The sequence below is a fragment of the Hyperolius riggenbachi genome, chromosome 6 (assembly GCF_040937935.1).
Source record: "Hyperolius riggenbachi isolate aHypRig1 chromosome 6, aHypRig1.pri, whole genome shotgun sequence".
Lineage (NCBI taxonomy): Eukaryota > Metazoa > Chordata > Amphibia > Anura > Hyperoliidae > Hyperolius > Hyperolius riggenbachi.
The window spans coordinates 103,315,415-103,327,947 of NC_090651.1; the positions used below are offsets into that span (position 1 = coordinate 103,315,415).

A 12,533-nucleotide genomic window follows, 5' to 3' on the forward strand; every position below is an offset into this window, starting at 1 on the left:
AATAAATGATCCCACGCAATATCCTCGGAAATGTTCTATCAGTTACAATGTAACAAAGTTATTATGTAACAACTTTGTTACATTGTAACTACGCCGCACCCGACGCCACTCGCCGCTCAGCCGCATTTTCCGCATTTAAAAGACATTTTTGCCCTTGAAACTTAAAAATCGATTTTCTCAAAAACTATAAGGTGTTTTTGAAAAAAAAATTTTTTCCTCTTATTCCCACTGATCCCCTTAATATACCCTAGGAATTTGGTGTTCCTAAACTTTAAGCAGGCTTTGCTATTAACCGTTAAAGTCGGCGGGTTTTTAAATGTTTACATTTTTCCTTTGAAACTTTAACATCGATTTTCTCAAAAACTATAAGGTCTTTTTGAAAAAAAAATTTTTCCTCTTATTCCTCCTGATCTCCTTAATATATTCTCCAAATTTGAGGCTCTTAGCATTTAAGGTGGCTTTGCTATTAACCCTTAAAGTCGGCGGCTTTTTTATATTATACGAAGCGTTACGGTTTAACGCGAAATTACGGTAGCGTTTAATGCGAAATTACGGCATGAACGAAACGCGAAATTTCGCGTTGAAAATTACGCTTACGGTATTTTCAATTACGATTTTAATGGCAATTTCGCTACGCTAATTTCGCATCGTAATCGCAAATTTCGCATGCGTAATTATAGTAATGCGAAATTACGAAAATTTCAGCTCAACTCTAATTAGTACACGCTGAGATGAAGACCTTGGTTAGACCACCAGAGTGCTGCACTCGTAGGGGGACATTCCCCTGTCTCAACTGCGTGCATTGCCACTCCATCATCAGAGCCCCTTATATAGTACATCCATATACAGGGAAACAATCTCCAATTAAAGGCTGTTATAATTGTGATTCCCAATATGTGGTATACCTGCTTAAAGAGAACCCGAGGTGGGTTTGAAGAATATTATCTGCATACAGAGGCTGGATCTGCCTATACAGCCCAGCCTCTGTTGCTATCCCAAACCCCCCCTAAGGTCCACCTGCACTCTGAAATCCCTCTTAAATCACAGCCACGCTGCTGACAAACAGCTTGTCAGAGCTGGCTGTGTTTATCTCTATAGTGTCAGTCTGCTGCTCTCCCCGCCTCCTGCAGAACTCCAGTCCCCGCCTGCATCCCTTCCCTCCCTGCTGATTGGAGGGAAGGGACTGGGGCAGGGACCGGAGCTATGCAGGAGGCGGGGGAGCAGCTGAGACTGATACTACAGATGTAAACACAGCCTCACAACACGGCTGTGATTTATGAGGGATTGCAGAGTGCAGGGGGACCTTAGTGGGGTTTGGAATAGCAACAGAGGCTGGGCTGTATAGGCAGATCCAGCCTCTGTATGCAGATAATATTCTTCAAACCCACCTCGGGTTCTCTTTAAGTGCCCTTGTGGCCTTATTTATGTAGGACAGACCATCTAAATTTAAAGTAAGATTATCAGCCCATAAATCAGCCATAAGGAACAAACTTGTAGAACAAGCTGTCCCATCACACTTTGTGAAGTTTGGACATAATGTCAATCAACTTAGATGTCAAATTATCGAAGCAATTCCACCTATGAATAGAGGTGGTAGCAGGATAAAAAAACTACTCTATAGGGAAGCCTATTGGATCAGAACATTAGATTGTCTTGACCCTCGGGGCCTTAATAGGGAATTTGAACTATCACCTCTATTATAATTATCTTATTTCTGTCATTCTATTACCATTTTATTTTTAGTCTATTTTTTAATTTTTTTTTTCTGTCTCTATTTTTTTTTTTTTATGTTTATTTTTACGTCCTAGTTCTCTTGACTTTATTTGATATGTAGGTCTTAATTACCATGACCTTATACATCTGGAATGATGTGTTCTCTGTGACTGTATATATACTGATATGTGACTAGTCTGTAATGGATATTTCATTTTTTCACTTTAAATCAGTCTGCTCCTTTACTGTCCCACTGTCCTATACTGCCATCACCAAAGTGTCCGTGCTTACGCGGCTCTGTAATGGTGGTTGCCATGGTGATGTGACTGGGGCGGCGCCGGTGAGGTCATGTGGGCGCTGGAGAGTGATGCCTACATGCGTCTCTGCATGCGACGCGTCACTTCCGCGTTCCACCTCAGGCCTCGCTTGTGTCCAGCTCTTACGGAGCTGGTCACGTGGTGCTCCCCCGGCCGCGCACCAATGTGGGAGCTCCGCCCGCCTCCTGGGGGCGGATCTTGGCCACAAATGGTGTCCTCCGTACATGGATGCGGCGTGGCTCGGTCTTCTGAGGTGTTGACATGTGGGTGAGTGTCTCTCTTTCTATTGGCTCCCTTCCTATCTTTTAGTTCTCCATCAGGTCCGCACAGCCCATTTGACTGTGTGATTGGTCTAAGAACCTTGACCAATGATTGGTGGACTTTATGGTGGCTATGTATAAATTGTGTTCTATGTTAGTACACATTCTGTCACTTGCTTGAGAAAGGGGGATCCCCCCGAAACGTTGCAAATCTCTGTGACTGACTGCTATGAAGAATACTAAATAAAAGAGCATAATACTTTATTGATGGTGCCGGCTTCATCTTCCAATTGTTACTTATCCGTTTGGTACACGGACAGCCAAGGCACATCACATTTGTTCATAGGAAGGAATGCCTCCTCCTCACATTTCTACTGGTTTTAATTATGGTAGCACGTAGTATTTTAAAGCTACAATGGCCAAAAACAGAGAAATTATTTTTTTTTCCTTTATCCTGTTCAAAATGCATTTAGAAAAAAAAATTCTTAGCAAAATGTACCACCCAAAGAAAGCCTAATTAGTGGCGGAAAAAACGAGATCTAGATCAATTAATTGTGATAAGTAGTGATGAAGTTATTGGGAAATGAATGGGAGGTGAAAATTGCTCTGATGCTTAAGGTGAAAAACTGAAAGCTGAAGTGGTTAACACTGGCGCACAGAGGGGGGTATTCCGGGTGTCTGGAACACCCCCCCCCCCCTGCACAAAAGTGTGGTGCAGCGCTGCGGGGGCCTCGCTGGTGGCAGGCGGAGGGCATACGGGCACAGGCAGAGCTGCGGGGAGAGAAGACTTTCCACTTACGGTGCCTGGATCCTGTGCTGCTTCTATGTACTTCCTGTCCCAGCCGGCGTCTGTCGCTATGGTAACAGCGGCCCTGTGATGACGTAACCGCATGTCATCACAGGGGGAGCTCTTACCGATGCGACGCGCGCCGGGAGAGGCTGAAGATAGAAGCTGCGTGCAGGATGAAGGCAGGTAAGTGGAAACGCCTCTCTCCCCGCTCCCCCGCCTACCTATCTAACCTATACTGGGGCATATACCTATCTAAACTATACTGGGGGGCATATACCTATCTAACCTATACTGGGGGACATATACCTATCTAATCTATACTGGGGGACATATACCTATCTAATCTATACTGGGGGACATATACCTATCTAATCTATACTGGGGGACATATACCTATCTAATCTATACTGGGGGACATATACCTATCTAATCTATACTGGGGGACATATACCTATCTAATCTATACTGGGGGACATATACCTATCTAATATATACTGGGGGCATATACCTATCTAATCTATACTGGGGGACATATACCTATCTAATATATACTGGGGGGCATATACCTATCTAAACTATACTGGGGGGCATATACCTATCTAATCTATACTGGGGGCATATACCCATCTAACCTATACTGGGGGCATGTACCTATCTAACCTATACTGGGGGACATATACCTATCTAATCTATACTGGGACATTTTTTTTTTTTTTTTTTTTTAACCATGCAAGGCCATGCAGATTGCCTGGCTGTCCTACTGAGCCTCTGCCAGTAACACTCTGAAGGTGCGTACACACATGCGACTATAGTCGTTTGTAACGATCGTTCCCCGATCTTTACCAACGACGATCGTTACAAAAAAATGAACCACCGACTATTAAGGCAAACGACGAACGAGCCAAATCGCTACAAAAGAAAGTTCTGTCTCGGCGGATTTTAACCAACGACGATCGTTTGCAAAAGTAGTACATCGTTGGAAACGATCGTTCGTACTAGGCTTGACATGCGCATTTCACTATTTCTCCATGGAACTTCTCATTTTTATGCGCAGGCGCAATAGTTGCTTTCTGTGATGTAACGTTCGTTCTAACGATCAGATCGTTACACACATTTTAAAACTACCTTTACTTAGGTCGTTCTTTTATCAATTAAAAGTTCGTTCGTCGTTCTTAACGAACGATCGTTGTCGCATGTGTGTACGTAGCATCAGCCACAGACCCTGAACAAGCATGCAGATCAGGTGCTCTGACAGGTCTGACTGGGTTATCCACATGATTGTTTCAGGTGTTTAGACACTACTGCAGCCAAATGGATGAGCAGGACTGCTAGGCAATTGGCATTGTTTAATAGGAAATAAATATGCAGCCTCCACATACCATTTGATTTACCTTTAACTCTTACCTAAAGTGAAACTTCAGAGGGAGCAACAATTTTTTTTTTTTTGTCAAGTCTAATCCTTAAAGCGGATCCGAGATGAAACACTAAATATAACAAGTGACTTGTCTATATATCTTATCTAAAGTTTAGATAGTTTACACCGCAAATCTATCTTCAAACAGCTTCAACAGTATATTAATAATTTTTCCTGTGATACAATGGCTGGATAGTGTACTGGTTAAGGGCTCTGCCTTTGACATGGGAGACCAGGGTTCAAATCCTGGCTAGGTCAAGTATCTATTCAGTAAGGAGTTCAAGGCAAGACTCCCTAACACTGCAGGGTGGCCTCTTGAGCGCGTCCCAGTGGCTGCAGCTCTTGAGCGCTTTGAGTTCGACAGGAGAAAAGCGCTATACAAATGTTCAGATTATTATTATTATTATTATTATTTATTATTATTATAATGGGAGCAGACATGTTTTCTGCTTGTCACTATTACACAATTGCACACACAGGCAAGCTTATCTGTATCTAGGCATGCTAATCTGCATATTCTGTGAAAACTCCACTCTTATCTCCTCCATTACACAGGCAACTGATCTGTATCTGCACTGCAGCTCTCAGATTGTGAAAACTCTGCCTCTGAAATCTATAACTAGTAACACCTTTTTCACCTGCCCAGACTGAAATCCCACAATCCCTTGCAAGCGCCAAGGCACTGTGGAGAAGCTGTGGGTGTGGCTTGTTTAGTTTATAGGAAATTAGGGTATTAAAACAAAAGAAAACAAGTATTTGGCTTGAGGAATGCCCTATAAACTATATGTAAGGAACACAATTATGCAAGGAGTAAAAGTTCATCTCGGATCCACTTTAATAGGGCTAATGCACACAAGGACTGTCTGCATGGATCAGGACATAATCCTGCTGTTGACAGCTCTGGGCAGAGTTCTATACAGATGTATCACTAGCCTATAACCTAGCAATGCATGCTGTTATGGAGTAGGGACAATGCACAGCAGGAAGGTGAGTAAGGAAACTGAGTGCTTGGTCAGGTGTTGCTGTTGGTCCTTACTGGCTGCCCTGACAGTTTAATCAAGCCAGTGTACATAGCTTACACTCGTCTTAACCAACTGACTGCAGAAAGTGTAAATTGCATCCCTGAATTAACCCTTATCATGAAACGGGCGTGGGGGGGGGGGGGGGCACAGCCTAGTTCTATGTAGGCCTGGAACTGAACATGCTCCTGTGACTCGTGATAAACCTGTCACTTTGGGTACCCTTTAAACATAAGAGTACATGGTTAAGTATTGTAAAATATAATGCCCCATTCAGACAGGCACTTTAACCATTTCCTTCTGCATAATGGGTGTCTGGTTTATATTGGTTGAAGGAACTGGCTCAGTAAGGGCCGGATTTACCATACGGCACTGTAGGCACGTGCCTACAGGGGCCTTATAATAGAAAGGCGGCTCACTCCCTTCCTTGAGCTCCTCCTCCCTCCTTCCTTATGCAGAGTCCTGATGAGTGTAAATGAGATTATGCGCCCTGGTCTCGGCATTCCACTGATGAGATCTCCCTTCAGTCAGGGGCACCTCTAGCTACCTAATACTGAGGTTCCTTTAGCTACTAAATACTTGACTATTGAAGTGAAGTTCAGCTTAATGATCCACAAGATTATAAGACTTTATTTAAACCATGAAAAAGCAGCACATGTTCGCTGACCTGTTTCAGACACCTTGTGCAATTTTTTTTCACTGTTTGTTAAAATAAAGGCTTATTCCTGTGGACTGATGAGCAAAACTTCTTCTTCAAAAGTCTACTGTCTGAAGATTGAGTTACCCAGTTCCAGCTATGTGTCTATCAAGTGGAAAGTAGAGCGGACTTCACTTTGAACTTTACTTAATGCTTGGGGGCACCACTAGCTACTTAGTATTAGGTAGCTAGAGGTACCCTTAGTATTAAGAGGCACCTGTAGCTACCCATGACAGGCAAGGTAAGTAAGGGAGAAGTGACAGCTGGGACAGCCAGCACTCATGGTTCAGTTGGAGTTTGTAGGATCAGGGAGGGCGAAGTCTAGTGTGCCAGGACATCTGTGCCTACAGGCTCCTGTGAGGCTGTGAGGTAAATCCGGGCCTGTGTAGGGCAGTTTCTAGGCTAAACTGCTCCCAGGGCGAGCGTATAAAAACTGCAACCAAACCCACCTCCTCCCCATCCCACCCCCCACCCCACACACAGGGTTTGAAAATGTTTGTGGTGCGGTATTGTTGCGCCCCCCCCCCCCCCCAGTGTAGATAGCCAGTCATGGGGGGCTTTGGCCTGCTGGGCGGGGATTACAGTGAAAGAGGGAGAGCAGCATGCACACAGGGATTCAGTTGCAGGGAGGGTGGCAGATTACTCCCTTTCCTCGGCCCCCTTTCGTGGCCCCCTCGACTGAAAAGATGTGGCGGTGCTGCAGGGAGCCTTGTGTGCAATCTTACCTCAAGGCTCCATGTGATGTTCACTGTCGCTCCGCTGCTCTGTCTCAGTGCTTCAGTACTTGTGCTAAGCAGGAAGTAGAGGGAGGAGTTGGGCACTCCTTCCCGTGGCTAAAACCTTGTGTTGTGCCTGCAGCTCCCCCGTCCTTCACTGCAGTAACTGTTCCCCAGGCAGACACTTGCCTTGCCTGCCCATAGAAATGGGGCTGTCTAGGTAATAACTCATGATTTAAAGAGGAACTCCAGTGAAAATAATTTAATATAAAAAGGTGCTTAATTTTTACAATAATTATGTATACATGATTTAGTCAGAGTTTGCTCATTGTAAAATCTTTCCTCTCCCAGATTCACATTCTGACATGTATTACATGGTGACATTGTTACTGTGGGCAGATTATGTAGCTGTTCTGGCTTTAACAGACAGCTATAAACAGCCATTTCCTGTGTGTGTCATTGTTACATTGTGGCAGTTTGCCCAGAGTACCGTACGGTACCAGAGCCTCTTGTGGGAGGGGTTTCAGCACAAAATCAGTCATACAGCGCCCCCTGATGGTCTGTTTGTGAAAATCATTATATTTTTCATGTAAAAGTGGGTATCAGCTACTGATTGGGATAAAGTTCAATTCTTGGTCGGAGTTTCTCTTTAAAGGCATTTGTGGCAGTGTTAATGTTGTGTATTTTTCTGTTTTTTAGAAGGCCAATTTTTTACTGGACACATTGGACAGTTGGCACAGCTGCTAGGATTATAGCAGGTAAGATCTCCTTTATGTCCTGTGTAAACAATTGAGAACTGGGTCACCCTAAATATGAACACTACAAACCATGCATTATCTACACATCCCCATTTTTGTAAGAACGCAGCTAATAATGCTAATACGCGGGTTAACCAGAAAGTGACAGAAGTTTGCTTTATATCTGCATTGCAAATTATTCTTTCAGTTGAATTTTACGTGCAGTGCCATTTTAACTTATGACTATGGTAGGGATTAGATTGTGAGCCCCTTCGAGGGATAGTTGGTGACAAGACTATATAAACACTGCAAAGCGGTCAAAGTACCTTTTTTTTTTTTTTTTTTTTTTTTTTTTTATTTGAGCTTAAATTACTCTTCTCCTATGTTGCTGTCACAGTAGGTAGTAGAAATCTGACACAAGCAACAGGTTTTGGACTAGTCCATCTCTTCATAGGGGATTCTCAGGATATTCCCTAAAAAGGATTTAAACAATGCTGGCCAGCTTCCCTGCTCGTAGTTTTTTGGCAGTTGGACAGAGCAACTGCCATTCACTAAGGGCCACATACACACATCAGACCATAGTCTTTTGAAAATGAAAGATCACAGACCAATCTTACCACCCTTCATGTAGTATGAGAGCCATACTCTACACAGTCTTTTCTATGGAGCTGAACTCCACATCAGAAAAAAATCTTTGCAAGATGCTGCACACACAGATGCTGTACAGACACAAAAGATCAGTATCTGCAAAAGATCTGTTCCTGCCAAAAATCCATTCCTGCAAATTGCAATGATAGTCTATGAGATCTGCAGATCATCATACACACATGATTTAACTGACATTCATCTGTAGATCAAGCAATCATACGCAGATCTGAAAATCCATCCTGGTGGATCTGATCTGCAGATGAATTTCAGTTAAATCATGTGTGTATGATGATCTGTAGATCTCATAGACTATAATTGCAATTTGCAGGAATGGATTTTTGGCAGGAACAGATCTTTTGCAGCTACAGATCTTTTGAGTGTGTGCAGCATGTTTGTGTACAGCATCTTGCAAAGATTTTTTTCTGATGGGGAGTCCAGCTCCATAGAATAGACTGTGTAGAGTATGGCTCTCATACTACATGAAGGGTGGTAAGATTGGTCTGTGATCTTTCATTTTCCAAAGACTATAGTCTGATGTGTGTATGCACCTTAAGGGCTTTGGAAAATAAATAAATACATCCCTGAGAATTCGTGCTTATGGGAAGTAAGTCTAACTTTGATTTATGCTTTAAAGTGCTCTTGCGGGCTAGTCTATGTTGGCCAGACCACATAAAAAATCAGTTAGACTTTGTTCCCATAAACACGCCATAAGAGAAAAACTTGTAGATCAAGCAGTGGCGAACCATTTTGTAAAAGCTTCACATACTGTCAGTCAATTTAGATATGATTTTAGAGCAAGTGCTACCATCTAGGAGAGGAGGAGACAGTCAAACTTCTATATAGGGAGGCATATTGGATAAAAAAGTTGGACTCTATGGAGCCCAGTGGTCTCAATAGGGAACTGGATTTGATACAGTTTATATAGATTGCTGTTTGCCTCCTATTCTGCCAAATGATGTCATTGCCGATTTAGATATTAGTATATGTATCCTTTTTGGGTTTTTTTTCTTCCATTTTTATCTTTTCTTAGTTTATTTAGTTTTACCTGGACCTTCTGGCTGCAAAAAAACTGCCCTGTATTTAATCACTTGGGTTACATGGACATACAGTGGGTTGCAAAAGTATTCGGCCCCCTTGAAGTTTTCCACATTTTGTCACATTACTGCCACAAACATGCATCAATTGTATTGGAATTCCACGTGAAAGACCAATACAAAGTGGTATACATGTGAGAAGTGGATCGCAAATCATACAACATTCCAAACATTTTTTACACATAAATAACTGCAAAGTGGGGTGTGCGTATTATTCAGCCCCCTGAGTCCATACTTTGTAGAACCACCTTTTGCTGCAATTACAGCTGCCAGTCTTTTAGGGTATGTCTCTACCAGCTTTGCACATCTAGAGATTGAAATCCTTGCTCATTCTTCTTTGCAAAACCGCTCCAGCTCAGTCAGATTGGATGGACAGCGTTTGTGAACAGCAGTTTTCAGATCTTGCCACAGATTCTTGATTGGATTTAGATCTGGACTTTGACTGGGCCATTCTAACACATAGATATGTTTTTGTTTTGAACCATTCCATTGTTGCCCTGGTTTAGGGTCGTTGTCCTGCTGGAAGGTGAACCTCTGCCCCAGTCTCGTCTTTTGCAGTCTCCAAGAGGGTTTTCTTCCAAGTTTGCCCTGTATTTGGCTCCATCCATCTTCCCATCAACTCTGACCAGCTTCCCTGTCCCTGCTGAAGAGATGCACCCCCCCCCCCCCCCCCCCCCCCGAGCATGATGCTGCCACCACCATATTTGACAGTGGGGATGGTGTGTTCAGAGTGATGTGCAGTGTTAGTTTTCTGCCACACATAGCGTTTTACAGTTTGGTTAAAAAGTTCCATTTTGGTCTCATCTGACCAGAGCACCCTCTTCCACATGGTTGCTGTGTCCCCCACATGGCTTGTGGCAAACTGCAAACAGAACTTCCTATGCTTTCTGTTAACAATGACTTTCTTCTTGCCACTCTTGCATAAAGGCCAACTTTGTACAGTGCACGACTAATAGTTGTCCTATGGACAGTCTCCCACCTGAGCTGTAGATCTCTGCAGCTTGTCCAGAGTCACCATGGGTCTCTTGACTGCATTTCTGATCAGCGCTCTCCTTGTTCGGCCTGTGAGTTTAGGTGGATGGCCTTGTCTTGGTAGGTCTACAGTTGTGCCATACGCCTTCCATTTCTGAATGATCACCTGAACAGTGCTCCGTGGGATGTTCAAGGCTTTGGAAATCTTTTTGTAGCCTAAAGGTGGCCATACACTGGCCCGATTCCCGGCCGTTTCGACAGCAGATTCGATCCTGGGATCGAATCTGCTGCCAATCGTTCGCGGTAAACGCCGCCGACGATCCGATTTCCTCCCGAAATCGGATCGGTCCGTCGATCGCGCCGTGCGGGAAATTACCCTCGATCGCCCGCGGGTAAAGTGCGCGTCGCTAGCGGCGGCCGATCCGATGAAAAATACATTACCTGATGCGGGCTCCCGGGCGTCTTCTCCGCATCTTCTCAGTGCTGCACCCGCTCCATCCCGGCGCTTCCTGGGTCACTGCAGTGACCAGGAAGTTCTAATAGAGGGCGCTCTATTTGAACTTCCTGGTCACGGAGTGACACAGGAAGCGCCGAGATGGAGCAAGAACAGAGCGGTGCAGCGTGGAGAAGATGCCCGGGAGCCAGCGTCAGGTAATGTATGCGCGGGGGGAGGACAGGCGGCAGGAGCAGCTGAACAGATTGTGATCGGTTTCAGGCTGAAATCGATTCACAATCTGTTTGCAGTAAAGGCAGCCATACGATCCCTATCTGATCAGATTCGATCAGATAGGGATCTGTCAGCTGGTCGATCTGATGGCACATCGACCAGTGTATGGCTGCCTTAAGCCTGCTTTAAATTTCTCAATAACTTGATCCCTGACCTGTCTTGTGTGTTCTTTGGACTTCAGTGTTGTTGCTCCCAATATTCTCTTAGACAACCTCTGAGGCCGTCACAGAGCAGCTGTATTTGTACTGACATTAGATTACACACAGGGGCACTATATTTAGTCATTAGCACTAATCAGGCAATGTCTATGGGCAACTGACTGCACTCAGATCAAAGGGGGCCGAATAATTATGCACACCACTTTGTAGTTATTTATTTGTAAAAAAAAAAATGTTTGGAATCCTGTATGATTTTCGTTCCATTTCTCATGTGTATACGACTTTGTGTTGGTCTTTCATGTGGAATTCCAATAAAATTGATTCAGGTTTGTGGCAGTAATGTGAAAAAATGTGGAAAACTTTGAGGCCGAATACTTTTGCAACCCACTGTATATGTATGTGTATGTGTCCGTGTATTGGATTATATGTTTATAGCTGTTTATAGGCTTGTAGGAGTGCTCCTTAGTGCGGGGGGGCGTTCTGTTGTCCATTGCCATAGTAACGAGGTGGGAGTGGGTGGACTCGGAGCGCGGCCTCTAGGCATCTCACTGGTCGCTCAGTTGTGGAGGCGTGGGCGGCATGAATGCCGCCTATGCTCCACGTCACTCGCTGCAGTTCCCCGTCAGGTCCGTCGGGGGCGAAGCGGGGTGATGCTGCGCGAGTGCAACTGCGCGCAGGCGCTGGGTGGTGGAGACGTCCCCGCTCGGTGACATGGGGAGGGAGGAAATGGATTTGGTGTCCAATGGACGAGCAGATGGTTGGTTCCCCATCAGGTCCATGTCTAGTACGGACCTGCGTGATTGGGCAGTAGTTTCACTGCAACTCGCCCTGACATGTCTGTATATAAATGATGTGAAATGATATATGTTCATACTGTACTGAGCCTTGCTTGATAAAGGAGTTGAATCTCGGAACCGTCACTGATGGCTGTACTAGATGCATTCATGCAATAAAAGAGCAAAAGATTACGGATGGCGCCGGTCATTCTTCATTACTTTTGACATATCTGCAGTGCTGGCAGACAGACCGAGGCACATCCACCAGGAAGCAAAGGAAGGGTGCTGCACTTTCACTATCTACTATGGTGATGACTCTAGAAATGTTATTAGACAGAGAAGCTTAGTGAATTGAGGCCATGATCTCCTAGGAGAAAGTTAATTGCATATGGGCCAGTGAGTTAATTTCTGATGCTTATTGTCAGGGCTGTGGAGTCGGAGTCGTGGAGTCGGGCAATTTTGGGTGCCTGGAGTCGGAGTCGGGAAAAAATGCTC

General features: G+C 44.4%; 1 protein-coding gene across 1 annotated transcript in view; it reads left to right on the plus strand.

Moving 5' to 3' along the window:
• LOC137522064 (putative ferric-chelate reductase 1) overlaps window positions 1–12,533 on the plus strand; it is a 160,121-nt gene that overhangs the window by 106,254 nt on the left and 41,334 nt on the right. The window contains exon 14 of the mRNA XM_068242088.1: window positions 7,626–7,684. Within this exon, the coding sequence (XP_068098189.1) occupies window positions 7,626–7,684 (59 nt within the window). The remainder of the gene's footprint in view (window positions 1–7,625; window positions 7,685–12,533) is intronic.